Source organism: Odontesthes bonariensis, chromosome 10, assembly GCF_027942865.1.
Source record: "Odontesthes bonariensis isolate fOdoBon6 chromosome 10, fOdoBon6.hap1, whole genome shotgun sequence".
Lineage (NCBI taxonomy): Eukaryota > Metazoa > Chordata > Actinopteri > Atheriniformes > Atherinopsidae > Odontesthes > Odontesthes bonariensis.
Genome location: NC_134515.1, coordinates 30,182,228 through 30,196,500, shown reverse-complemented (window position 1 = coordinate 30,196,500; position 14,273 = coordinate 30,182,228). Strand labels below are relative to the sequence as shown.

Here is a 14,273-nt window from a genome sequence, read left to right as displayed (position 1 = left end):
CCAACGTTAAATAAAGCAATTTCATGCCTTGGTCCACCCCAACTCTGCAACATCTGCCATGCACCTTACCGAACAGGGAAGAGCTGAGTCACATGGGGAGCTGTGCTGGGATGGGTGGGGAGAGATGGCAGTTTTGGTGATTCACCTGCTGCCTTGACAGAAAGAGAAAAGAGGAAGAGAAGGCGGGAGAGGCAGAGCATGGTGGGTAATCATGGCCTGTCTCCCTACTTAATGCTTTAAGGGATTTGAAGGGTTTGTTCCGCTTTATTTATTTATTTTTTGCCTTTGCCTTTGCTGCAGTGCAGAAGCCCTGAATCAAGAGATCAGTGTTTCGCCCACATATCTGATGCACTGAGCGGGTTCTGCTCTGAGCTCAGGGGGCTTGTCTTGTGCGTAAGTGCGTGCGTGTGTGCTCCTGCATCAGTATGATATGCATTAATCGCACATCGTGCATATGCTTAGAGCATGTGTGTCACTGCTTTAAAAGAGAGGAAGATCACAGCTTTCCAGGACTAAAAGGAGCAATGCTGCAGGGCTTCCCGCAGGTCACCCATAGACTGGGATTAGGTTAGGCTGCACGCCCAGCCAGGAGATAAAACTCCCCTCCGATGACAGCCGTGGACAGAAACATGATGGGAAATGTTGTGGTCCAACTCTGGATTTAAATTTGAGAGAGGATTTGACCTCGTCAGACACGTCGCATAATGCACTCTGTGTTTAGATTATGATATGATCATGGGATACCGGATACATTTATCTGATAATATAAGAAAATGTTTTATTTCATTAAACATTTTCGTAGTTAGAGCAAACAGGTGGCCATGAGAGGTGCATGTTTTCCCCTTGGCTTGAAGTCACTCCCGTCTCCTGTCTCCTGTAATTACATCATTAATATTTGGGTCTAGTGCCCCCTACTGTCTGAAATATACTCTGACTCACACTCTCCAGTCTGTGACCATGACGGAGAGAGTGCAAAAAGCAGGAAGGATTCAAATAAGAAAACGTTGCAAAGCTTCACTGTGTAACTAAAGTAGACAAAATGTGTAGAGTCCACAGTGTTAATGGTGGAGATTTAGTGTGAAACCACTAAAGGCCAACAGGCCAATAGAGTGAAATGACTCACCCTAGGAAATACAGCATATTTAAGGCAAAAACAGAGTTTGTGCAGTTCTAAAGAGCTTGAAAGTCAATTTTCTGAACAACCACCTTTATTCTTCAACAGCCTGAACCCTTTTAGACAAACCCTCTTACTAGTCATTACTTGTCTGACAAACCGTATTATCCTCTACATTTTCACAATTTATTTATTTCTTGTTGTTGTTTTTTGCAAGTGCAACTGAGAAAAATGTGAATTATTTGTACCTTTTCACGAGGCTGCTTGTAACAAAGTGCCTAAAGGCACAATAATTGGTTCTCTGCTAAGTTGTCTGCTATGTGTACACAAAGTTGGTTCATCCCTTGAGTTTTGTACATTTTTACGCTCGAATGATTCATAGCTCAGCGTTAAGAGGCTTAGCAAACATAAAACACACACTTGTGAAAAGTTAGGTACGAGGATTGGACTGAAAATGAGCGAAAACGCAGCCACTGTCCAAAGAACACAGTATTACATGTTCATTATTGCGCATTTAATGACTTAACCTCTGCTTTCTCCTCTCTGTTCTCAGGTCAAACATCTCCTGTGAAATCATTAAAACCAGTAAGTTGAGGTTCTTGTCACATTTTTTTGTCTGTTGTTTTGTCTGGTGGAAGAATGATGCTAAAACTGCTCCTAGATTTTTCAAAAGAAAAGCTTTGGTCTTTGTTGCCTACGAGCACCACTCGGTGCGTTCCTGTGGTACGGTAGCTGTCGTTAGCTGAATTATTCAGCGAGCCCACATTAGCCAGGTTGTTATTTCTGGAAGTGCATGTGGATAAATATGCTGGCTCTTTGCAAACAGCAACTTAACATCCCTCGGTGTTTGGGTGTGTGAAATGATATGCTACGTTCAACAGCTTGTCACTGTGCGGCTCCTCCATGCTGCGTTTTTGAAAATAGAGAAGAGCTGAGGCAGAAACAGGCTTACTCATACTGTTTTGTTGGTTAAACACAGCATTATTCTGTGTTGATGAACTATTTTGGGGTATGTTATCCTGGAGAGGAAATCCATCTAACATTTCTTGCATCAGCTACCTTGCTATTGTAGACACCAATCACTGAGTTTGAATAGATATCATTATTGTTATCATGCAGTGATGATAAAACATGTCCAGTGCTCTAAAAGATGTAACAAGTAATGCGTTTGTCTTAAAATGACCATCCAGCTGAGACATATTATTATTATTATTATATTATTACCCCCCTGTTTATCACTGCTTTCGTTTGTGTCACAGTGCACCGCTCCCATGTCCCACGCCGTCTCCCAGCCAGGTCTTCACCAGGCACCTCATCTTGTGCCCCAGCAACTGCCTCCTCCCAGCTCCCAGCCCACAACGCAGCAGCAGCAGAGACAGGAGGTGATAAACAGCACAGAGACCCTCAGTCAGCCAGATGTGACCCCCAACACACTCCCTTTCACCATGCGCTCGTCTTCACCCAAGCCAGATGCATCTGAGCTCTACCTCAAGTCCAAAGCCATGTTGGACAGCAAGCGTAAGTGGAGCCCCTTTCCTCTTCTGGGAATGAAGGGCCGACTTCTTCTAAAATAGCCTTTTTTTTTTGTCTATTGATAATATCTTAACAATAAAACACATTATGGATTTGTGAAAATAATTACTTCCATTGTAAGTTACCAGAGTAATGTGATGTCTTTAAATCGCTGCTTTGATATTGAATAGATGTTTATCTTCAACTGTCTTAATGATTTGAACAATGAACTTGAAATGAATAAATACATTGTTTAATTTTCTGTTTTAAAACTTATCTGATCTTAGATGTACTAATCTTGTTTTTTTTTTTTTTATCTTTATCAGTTCTTATCCTGTAATAGTTCAGCTCTGTTTGTAAAAATGAACTTAGTCTGATTACGAATAAGATGAACATCCCTCTAATCTACAAAGCTATTCATTTTCACTCATTTGAATCAAAGATTTTTTTTTATATTCAGCTCTTTTTGACCAGTCCTTTTTCCTTTCTTCTCTGCAGCCCCTAATACTAAGGATCTGGATGTGTCTATCAAAAGAAACCAAGAGTCAGGCTTTGGCTTCAGAGTCCTGGGAGGAGAGGGGCCGGATCAGCCAGTGAGTAGCAGTCCTGCTTGGTCCCATTCCAGCTAGTATTATCAGCCAAAAAGCACATCTGCTCCTCAGATATATTTTCTTCTTTAAGTTTTTGCCATGAAAAAAAGATGGCTTTAAAATGCTTTGGTTATGACTGTAGACCGTAGTTCATCAGTAACTTTGAATATGATAATCAAACCCCGCCCAGCAGCCAGCTAAGTCGGTTCTTGTCTAGTCCTGACTGCTAGTGGCCGTTTGCTCAAACCCTGGCTGAATCCCAGCCCTAGCACCCCCTCGCTTAACCAATGGCTCAGTCCCAGTGGATAGCAGTTAGTGCCCACCTGCTCAGCCATACCCAGTTCCGCTTGTGCCCGCTGGTAGCTAGCTGCTAACTTGCTAGCTTGCCTGTGGAGTGGCAGTTAACCTCCATTTAGCAACTTGTTTAATCAGTTTCTCAAAGTGCATTAAAAATAGCCACACAGGCCCACCCTGTAAATATGCATTATTGGTTTCCTTGGTGTTCTACGTGAAATGCACTGACCTCGTCCTTCTGAGACTGGAGTTGGTTCTCTGCAGATTCAAAGCGCATATCTACAGTCATTGCATTGATGGCTGAATTTGCTCACGCTTTTAATTTTTGTCAGAGGGGAAAAAAAACCATTTGTTTTATCAAATGTAGAACTTTATGGAATTTTGTCTGGTTTCATCAACCAAACTATGTGCTTGACGTGGCTCCTTTTAGTCTGTTTTTCTTACAGCCTCTTTCTTCCGCAGGTGTACATCGGTGCCATCGTGCCACTCGGTGCGGCTGAAAAAGACGGGCGCTTGCGGGCTGGAGATGAGTTACTTTGTATTGATGGTGTGCCAGTCAAGGGCAAATCCCACAAGCAAGTGCTGGAACTGATGACCAATGCTGCCCGTAACGGCCAAGTCATGCTTACAGTCCGCAGAAAACTAGCACACACAGGTAGGTCTGCTTTCAGATTATGAGCGCTGCATTCCTCTGAGGGCTCTTTAATCACAGTTGCTGGCTTACCCCTTTGGCTGAGATCAGTACGCTAGAGAAGAACCTCTGAGAAAAAGCTTTGATGTGGGATTTTCTTGGTAATCCTTTAAATTTCTTCCGGGTGACTTCCTCGCTGAAAAAAAAAAAAAAAAAGTGAATAAATGAGTTTTGATTAAAATTGACTTGAGGGATTCTTTGCTGTGTAGACATTTCCTTGAAAAGAAGACCTAATATTTTGAAGAGGTGCATTTGCTTCAATCACAGTAAAGTAGAAGGGAAATGTTTAAAAGTGAAGGGGGGGGGCATAAATGTGATATCAGCTCCCAGTTTACCGGTCAAGGCTGTTAGGAGTGGGTTGATTTAAGTCTCAAAACATGACAAAAAGAATATGCTATGTTTTCTTTTCCTGGAGCACACACCTCTTCTGTGCTGAGGCTGGTTAACCCCCAGAAAACAGCCAATCCAGGGGGGGGGTACAAGCACTTTTGAAATTACTTTGGGTTTGCTTGAGGAGAAATTAAACATCAATCTTGAAGGGTTTATCCTTTCATAGCAGGAGTTTAGAAATAGACTCCCTGAAGTTTTATAAAACAGAGCCTCTGCAATGCAAACAGTAATGAGAGTTCGAGGGATAACTCATTTTAAAGAGCTTTTGTCTTACAGGTTGGTCTGTCAGTCAACAAAAAAGACCATCTTTGATAAAGTCGCTGTTCTTGGATTATTTTGTAACAATTTTATCAACAAATTGGGGAACATGGGAATGGTAGTGCTGTCTGCTCAGGATGACCGTGCATCGCCCTGTCGGCGAAAGAAACAAGTTCATTGTTTTCCATTCATCATTATCTCAAGTATTTCTGTGCTTTGTCATTTTTCAGATGCTGGTGGGGAGGAGGAGAGCAGCCAGCAGCCCCAGCAGGTGGCCTCCGCTCTGGTAAACAGCTCTCCTAAGATGCCTCGTGTTGAGACGCCAAATGCCACCCAGCCTGCGCTGTCCTCTCGCCCAGAGCGCTTTGACGTCACTCTGCATCGCAAAGACAACGAAGGCTTTGGTTTCGTCATCCTCACGTCAAAGAACAAGCCCCCACCTGGAGGTTAGAAAAAAAAAATATACATAATAATGAACTATTTTCATCCTTTAAGGACATAAAAAAAGCTTAAAACCCCATTTTGATTCACAGTCATCCTAGAGGCCTTGTGTTTTCATTCACTGAACATAAAAATGTCAGTTATTGGTAGGGGTGGGCGAAAAAATCGATTCATGTACATATCTTTCTCCCCTGAATCGATTATATTACGTCATATCCGTGTCCAGAAAAACTTCATACAATTAATTACATTAAGCTAGCCCACATTTGTGCTGTGTGGACATTTCAATTCATTTTGTAACTATAAACTTTAAAAAAAACTCTTTTTGTCTCAGTTGAAATAAATGTCAGCTGCTGGAATGACTGACTCAGACTGATGTGCATTGTTTATGGGAACGACATTCATTCTAGAAGTGCATGATTCAACTTGTTTGTTTTTTAATGAGGAAAAAAATTGCAATTACTGATTATATCGAATCACAATACTTTTCGCAATTATCAAGAATCATGACCAAAGCATATCGTCCCACCCCTAGTTATTGGTGGAGCTTTTTTGAAGTTCTGGCTTGTTTATGGGAACGCAGTGACTCAAGTGTCCCTTATCCACAGTTCGGGTTCAGACTTTTTGTGGGTCTTCAGCGTATGTGAAAATATTATAATAGAGACTTGAGTACGAAAAACATTCCCACCCCTCAAGTTGATACAAAAATTCTCAGGTGATCAAGTAAGCTTTTCACGTGTTGTCATACTTGGGTCGTGTGTGGTCATCATTTGGTCCTCAACAAATTAAGTAAACACAACCTCAGATGAAGTTCAACATATGACATGTCGTCGGGCCTTTTCGTGCCTTTCAAGCCAGGAATGATGCACCTTTGTTCTGCATCAGTGTCAAAGTTGATCCACCACTGTTGCACCTCTGAGTCGGCAAGGAAGGTAGTGTGAGGGCAAGCGGGCTTAATGTGTGTGAACACACACTAGTTCGGGGCTGAGCCGCTCTGTCTGGCATGTGTGAATTATTAAAGAGGAACAGCAGCGAACTGAGGCCCATACAGTCTGAGATGTTTTTCTGAGGACTTCACAGATGGAACTTGGGGGGAACTTGCTACGTGATACGGCACATCGTTTCTTTTACACATTCAATGATTGTTTCTTGGTCATCTCTCATACCGTAATGTTAGGCTTATTCAATCGGTGCTGATTAATGATGCTGAACATCCGGAGTTCTTTCTCTGTTTGTCTCTCTTCCAGTCATACCTCACAAAATTGGTCGTATTATAGAAGGCAGCCCCACGGACCGCATTGGTCAGATGAAAGTGGGCGACCGCATCTCTGCGGTCAACGGCCGGTCCATCATGGAGCTGTCACACAACGATATCGTTCAGCTCATCAAGGATGCCGGCAATTCAGTCACCCTCACTGTTGTGCCCGAAGACGGTAGGTGCCACGAGCTTAGTTTCTATCGAGCAGATTACCACAGAGAACATTTTAAAGGGATACGTTGCCGCACGGCACTCTGTTCTTACAGACAGTGCTCCTCCGTCTGGAGCAAACTCAGCCAAGCAGAGCCCTTCAGCCCAACATAGAGCTGTAGGACAACAGCCTCCCAGCTATCCAGACAGGTAAACACGTTTACACTTACTTTGGATTGTTGTGTGCAAAAATGGGGATGCTTGTTTTCATTTCTTACACTGTGAATCTTTAAGTGCTTCGGATGTAAACTCCAAAAGGTATATAGTCATGGATGAAACATTCCTTTTAACACAGTATTAATGTATTTTCTTTTCTTAAGTGCATTCTTGGAGTGAAAGAGAGCAGCATGCAAACATTTAGGCACCTCGGGAGACTGGAACTCTCAGATTACTTGTCCCAAAGCCTCATACTCTAATTAGCTTCTTAAATCTACAGCCAGATGATGCAAATTTCAAAGCTTTATCAAAGTTTCTGAAAAATCTTACAGTCAGGGACTCCTCTAAGCAGCTGCCAAGCTGTCTAAAACTAAAAAATAACTCGTGTCTATAAAGCAGGAGAAGGCTTTGACAAGAAAGCAGTGAGTTTTAATCAGCGGGTTATGTATTAAGGACTGCGGAACTGGTGTTTGCCTCGCGGTTAAGAAGAATAGTTCAAGGTTTGGAAAAAACAAGAACATTTTTCAGGACAACTGCGTGTTGTAAATCATCAAAAGTCTAATTAAAATGTCTGTTTGACTTTAATAGACCTTCGGGGAGGTTTACCGTACTGTGTTTGAGCCTGATGCGTTTTAGAAACAAGTCCTGTGGGCTATTTGTGCCACAATTTAAAAGAGAAGCAAAAGCATCTATCTAACTCTGTTAACCAGTCGCCTTGACTACTGCAACGCTCTCCTAACTGCTCTCCCAGCCTGTGCTGTGAAACCGCTGCAGATGGTCCAGAACGCGGCGGCGTGTCTGGTTTTCGATCAGCTGAAAAGAGCACACGTCACCCCTCTGTTCATTGAACTCCACTGGCTACCCTTAAGGGCGGTTTATGGTCGGAAACCAGGTCGTCTGCGTATGTACGCAGACATGCCCCCCCCCCCTACGCAGACACTACGCAGACACTCTGGTGCACCTCCTCAAAATTGTAACTCACCGCAGACAGTGTCGCAGACATCGCCGCAGGGGGGAGAGAAAGGAGGCCTCTGATTGGTCAACTCTACATCCGCTCTACACTATGCGTATTTCCGGTTTGCTAACCGGCTGACGCTAACCGTGACGATTCTTTCCCTCTCTGCCAGCTCCAGTAGTAGCAATATTTCTTCTATTTCTAGATCGATCAGCTGCATCTCAATCAAAGTGCGCATTCGTCCAGTCGCCATTGTTGTTGAATGACCTCCGTAACCGTAACACCCACAATCCTAGCTTGTTCGTGATTGTCCCTCTTGCGTTGTGGCGTGGGATTAACATAGCGCAGACAGCGCTTCAAGGCATAAATCAAAAAATAACTGCGTCGTGTCTGCGACAAGCTCACTGCGACACACTGCTGCGAAGTATACACGAGCCTTTAGCCGCCCGCATCAAATTCAAGTCACTGATGTTAGCCTACAAAGTCCTTAATGGAACGGCTCTCATCTACTTGAATGCTCTTGCAAAGGCTTATGTCACAACTCGATCACTCCGTTCGTCACAGGATTGTCATCCAGCAGTGCCTACACCCCGCTTAAGACGATCCAGACTCTTTTCATGTGTCGTTCCACGATGGTGGAATGACCTACCGAGCGCTACCAGAACAGGGAACCCTGTCTATCTTCAAGAAACTCTTGAAGACCCAGCTCTTCAGAGAGCATCTCCTATCCTAGCACTTACCTTGTACTTCCCTACTCCCTCTACTGCACTTTATCTTTCTGTACTTCCCTCTATGTCTGCACTCTATCTCTACACTGTCACCCCTGTGTCCTCTGACAGAGTCTGACTAGTGGTTTCCTTCTATGTAGCTTATTGTTAGCTTTGATGTTAGCTGTAATGTTATGTCCTCATTTGTAAGTCGCTTTGGATAAAAGTGTATGCTAAATGCATAAACAGAAACAGAAACCAGAGGGGCCATTAGATGATTCTGTTGGCTGTGGTGCAGGGAACATTTCAACGGTGGAGGGAAGAGTAACAAAATCTGAAAGCAAAAATCACACGTTTTTCTGTAGAAAAACTGAGGGGTGACAAGAGGATTGATGCGAGAACACAATGATGATCCTAAACGCATCTCAAAATGTGAGCTCTGCAATAAGCTGCCTCAAGAAGTGCGAGATGAAGGCCTTCACAGTTCCCCAGAAATCAGCGAATAGACCTTCAAAGAACAGAACATACAAAACATCTCAAGAATCTCCCAGAATTACAAGCCTTTTGCAAGCAGAATGGATAAAAATCCCCAAAATGGGAATAAAATCCATGAAAAAAGCACCGACGTCTTGTGCTGCTCATCTAGTGGGTTTCTACTAACGATGCCAAGTGCCCGAACTATTTATCAAGATATTTTCCATTCTTAGGAGGCTGAAAGAAAAAGTCCTGCTTAAAATATCTAACAAATGATATATTCTGTTAGAGAAATTTTCACCAAACTTTTTTCCTGCGACTGTACTCTCAGACTTTCACACGAGCTTGCAGCTAACCCTCTCGAATACAGTCAAGTCCACTGGAGACGGGCTTATTTAAGTTCTGCACTTGAAATCATCAGACTCTTTAATCCATGTCAGCAGCTGCATTTCACCACCATCTTTTCTCGCCTCCACCCGCTCTGTTTCCCTTCCTATCAGCGTGTGTTCCTCCTCTCCTCTCCTCGCTCAGCTCCAGGACCATTCCTCAGCGGCACACTTCTCCCTCTCTGTTTAATCACGGCACACGCCTTGGGTCAGCCCAGACTTAGATATGAGCGACGGCCGTCGGCTTGGCAGCATGAAGTGTGTAAACTCCTCTACATGCTGGAGCCGCTAAGAATTCCTCGACTCTTTAGACAGCGCGTCGGCGCAGCTAAGTTCCTGCAAAGGCATTGTAATGAGCTCTGCGAAGCATCAAAGCATGTCCCTGTTATCTGTCACTGAAATGGAAAAGCAACACGACTCTTTGAAGGATTTAAATCTGTTTCTCTGTGTGTGTTGTATAATAAAACCAACAGAGGGGAGGCTTCTGCTGCTGTATCGAAGGTGTGGCAATGCGTTGATCACACTGGAAACAGCAGAGGGGGGAAATGGATAAGAATCCATCGTCGGTTCTCTTTTCTCGGTCTCTATAGAGCATCTGTATATTTTGTGTTGTGCTGTGTCTTAAGTAGAAGGCAAAGGCAACTTTTTTTCTTTTGATTCTTGAAAACTACTTTTCAGAATACAGAGCGATAGTATTTCTAGTCCCGTTTTTCCTCTCTCAGTTGGATGCTCTGCTGATGTGACAAAGGCCCTGTTGTGGTATCCTTAGGGTTTTAAAGGTGTTAGGACAGGTTGTCTGGACCAGCGCACCATTTAAAGGCTCCAAGTCTTCATTACCCTGTTAAGACTGATTTTAGCTGGAGGCATGAGCTGTTTATTTTTAGAGCTATAAGTTCACCACCTGAACCTTTAATATTTAATTAGGAGCCATAAAGTGAATGTCCACGGTTTTTACTTTAACTGCAGGTTCTACATTTATTCAAGCAGTTTGGCAGTGAGTACAGTTCGGTTTTCTAATTGAAAGATTTATGGATGTAGAGTCAGTCAAATGCATCCACTCAACTCTATCAAAGTCAAAGAGTTATTTCAATAAATATGTATTTGTTGTAAATCGGATGAAAGTGGAAAATGGAGCAACGCTGGCCACGAATTGCAATATTTTCCCAAGCTGTAGAGAGATTTCTGATGGAAGAACTCCCCACAAGTTCTTGTAATCTACATCCCCAATGATGGAGTGAATAGAAGAACTGACAGGGGATCTCAGCAGGTGCTCTTAAGGTGCTAATTACCCCCAAAAGAGCCTACATGCTTGTAACTCTCAGCTAATGAGTTAGAATTAGGATAAACTCTTGGATATGGGTTAAAAGAACCAAAGAGTCTAGTTGCCTTCTATCGAGGCTTGTAGGACTCTGGATGAAAAAAGGTTTTGTGAAATGAATTGTAAATTTATGCTGGAGGCTTATTCAAGTAAAGCCATTTTTATGCACAGGTTCACTCACTTTAAAGGGATAGTTCACCTCTTTTGACATGAAGCTGTATGACATCCCATACTAGCAATATCTTTTATGAACATTTTCTTACCCCCTCACTGCGTGCTGTGAGCCGAGTTCCAGCCTCGTTTTGGCGTTGACGAAAGTAGTCCGGCAGTAGACCGTGTAGACCGAAGTCCCCTGCTTCCGAGCAGCAAACACCGTAACAGGCGCGGCTGTCGGCAGGCGGCAGCACGCAGTGATACAGAGTCGTAATAAAGCACAACTCAGTGGGTCCATCGTGTGCTGCATCGTGATGTGTTTGTTGTTCTCTCTGTGGTAGGAACGATGACTCTGAGGGGAAGAACTCGGTCTCACCGAGTGAGATGGGAACACTCATCGCGCTGGGCCCCAAGCAGGTGAGGTCAAAGCAAAAGTCTTATGTTTGCATTTCTCAGGTTTCACTAAATCAAGTTTGGAATGTAGCCCTTCTGAGCTGGCGTCAACAAACCTTAAGAACATCTTAAAAGTTCATCACCACAAGAAGGCTTTTTCCCTGTCAAGATTCAAGATTCATTTATTTGCCATTTTCTTATGTAGTTGCGTACATTAAAAACTAAATGCTATCTCTTTATACTAAACTATCGTTAGTTAGAAAATGAAGTTAATCTTTGGAGCGTTTGGACATAGCCATTAATCTGGACAATCTGTCAGAGTACGGGCAAATAAAAAAATTTTAACTTTTGACTAAAAGACTTTAGGAGCCCTTTAGGACTGTGTGTCAACTCACAGTCACTTAAAGCACTTTGAGACTGTTGCTTATTATGTGTACATAACCACAAAAATCACCATTCAAGTAAATTAAAGGTAACCCTAACACATTGATGTCAGCTAAACTTTCACACACGGTGAGCTCACACAGAGAAAGTTGGAAGTTGCAGAACGTTGGGAACGATTTCTCACACAGTCCACAGCCCTGCGCTGCTGAACATACTTGGGTCAGTAACTCAGATCCCCACCCGTGCATATTTACCGGGACAAGGACACTGGTCCAATTGAACGGCCAGGTTGAACTCTAACCTTAGAACAGAACCACAGTGACCCACATCCCCTTTTTCCGGTCCAAAGTGGTATTACAGTAAGAATTTGGTCCATCCCCAAAGTAACTCACTTGTATATTTTTTTTCAAAACGTTCATTTTCCACGTGGAGCGCTTTTGAATTTTATCAGCCGTGCTAACCGGTTTACCATATTCATCTCCAGCCTGGGAATAATTTTGCGTCTGTGAACAACAGGGCTGCTTCGTGGTGGAGCTGGAGCGCAGCCAGCGGGGCTTCGGCTTCAGTCTGAGAGGAGGGAAAGAGTACAACATGGGCCTGTACATCCTGCGGCTGGCTGAGGACGGCCCTGCCCTAAAAGACGGCAGGATACATGTGAGTAACGTCCACTCCTCTGTCTCTTACCTCTTTATTAACCTGAGGTCTTACTCAGAGGATCTTAGCGTTGGTGTTTCAGGACCCTCGGACCAAATCAAGACGATTACACCCACCGACATTCATATTAGCGCATTCTTTCTGTTTGGTTTTGTCTCAGTCATTTTGGAGCCTTTGGGAATGTTAAGTCTAGTGAAGTATAACATTGACAGGAGCCGACTGTCCTTTTTTTAATAAGCAGATTGTAAACGTTTTGTCTAAATTGAGCTGTTAGGCAGAGTAACTAAATGGCCAACAACCTGTTTCACGCATGCACAGGTCTCTTTGACCTCAGTCTGTGACTCCCTCTTCACATGTCTTGAAGTACTTGTTACGTCGTGCTTGTGAGTGACACAAATGGACTGCATCTGCATCTGCATCTGCATCGCAGGTTGGAGATCAGATCGTGAAGATCAACGGCGAGGCCACGCAGGGCATCACACACACCCGGGCGATCGAACTGATCCAAGCAGGAGGCAGTAAAGTTCACCTGCTGCTCCGACCTGGGCAGGGCTTGGTCCCGGATCACAGTGAGTCACCACTGAGAACCACCTGCATAGAAAATCTGCGCGACAGCATAGTACCCGCACACATATGTAGGGAGCTTTTGTATGGATATGCTTGATGGCAGGGTGCTGAGTTTCTTTGTTCTCGTGCATGAGTTGCGAGCTTCTCTCTTGACTCTCGTTCTGTTTGACTAATTCTATCCTGATCTGCCTCTTGTGCTGTTTATTTCCTTTGCTTTCTCTGTTCTCTGCACCAGCACGGCTGTCTATTTCTACCTATTTATCTCTTCCTCCCATAGGTCTGAACTCTTCTTCCACCCTGTGCTTCTACATGAAACCAGAGCATCACTAAAGGCCTCACTGCTTTTCTTGGTCTGTCCCTAATAACCTTGGTAAACCTTGTACTCCTCCTTGTACTTTTGCCTTTGACCTCTCTATTCAGAGTGATTCATCTCCCCGACTTTAGTGTTGTCCATCTTTTACTCCGTCCCCTTACTTGATTAGTCTGAGATAGTTATTTATGACTCAGTCACCACCGATGTACAAACCTCAAATCGGAAAAAGATGGCAGAAGGAAAATGCAGTAACATTTTAAGTGGCGTTTCTGAATGTATTGCAGAGCTTGACAAAGGATTCCCACATTAATCCTTTACCTATCATGGTTATAATAACCTGTTGACGTCAAAAAGTAGTGCTTTCGACAAATGTGTTGGAATGGATGTACATCAACAAATTAAATTAAGATGGCACCTGAAATATCTTGGGTTCCTGCTGCCTGTTTATTCACGCTGCATGCGGGCATTTCCCGCATCATCCCTTACTTTTCTGATTTGGGCTCGTACAATTAGCATTCTCTTGTTTGGAGGGCTGATTTAAAGCAGTGAGTCCTAGAAGAACAAACATACCTGCTACCTGCAGGAGCACTTGTAGGCTTCAGAGCCCGGCGAGGGTATTGCAGGATTTGGGATGCCACTGAACACACACCTCATTCTTAACGTTAATGAAGGTGGAGAACTGGAGAAAAGTCCTTCATCAGTTTTTTATTTGTGACAAGACTCTGCATATTAATAAACATACAATGTAAATATGCCAGATTTAGCTCCAAGGCTAATTTCCATCTGCAGTCCTGCTGTTCACACTAAAATCAAGACAAGACAAAAACAGGAAACAAGAAAACAAAGCGTACAACATTCCATATCACTTAACCACATCACAAGATATACAACAAATTACCTGTTATGGTACGAATACCATACCGAAAAACCATATCAACACAATTTTGTCGCACAGTAGTTTCAGACATTAAAATGCATTTTAATCAGATACTAGTTAGGAAGTGACAAGTGGTAAAAGGATCAGTGCGCATTCACTGGCATCAAATTCCTAAGGC

The 14,273-nt window shown here is 43.4% G+C and overlaps 1 protein-coding gene across 2 annotated transcripts in view; it reads left to right on the top strand.

Annotated features, from left to right (window-relative positions):
• The window catches only part of magi3a (membrane associated guanylate kinase, WW and PDZ domain containing 3a), a 136,654-nt gene that overhangs the window by 118,982 nt on the left and 3,399 nt on the right, over positions 1–14,273 (top strand). Inside the window, exons 11-21 of one of the 2 annotated variants that reach the window (XM_075475220.1) lie at positions 1,668–1,699; positions 2,374–2,632; positions 3,125–3,219; positions 3,973–4,165; positions 5,080–5,295; positions 6,538–6,723; positions 6,815–6,908; positions 11,249–11,324; positions 12,201–12,338; positions 12,769–12,907; positions 13,183–13,680. In XM_075475220.1, coding sequence (XP_075331335.1) covers positions 1,668–1,699; positions 2,374–2,632; positions 3,125–3,219; positions 3,973–4,165; positions 5,080–5,295; positions 6,538–6,723; positions 6,815–6,908; positions 11,249–11,324; positions 12,201–12,338; positions 12,769–12,907; positions 13,183–13,235 — 1,481 coding nt within the window. In that variant the 3' untranslated portion in view covers positions 13,236–13,680. Of the gene's footprint in view, positions 1–1,667; positions 1,700–2,373; positions 2,633–3,124; positions 3,220–3,972; positions 4,166–5,079; positions 5,296–6,537; positions 6,724–6,814; positions 6,909–11,248; positions 11,325–12,200; positions 12,339–12,768; positions 12,908–13,182; positions 13,681–14,273 lie in introns of those variants that run through there. The other variant, XM_075475219.1, reaches the window with a different exon arrangement.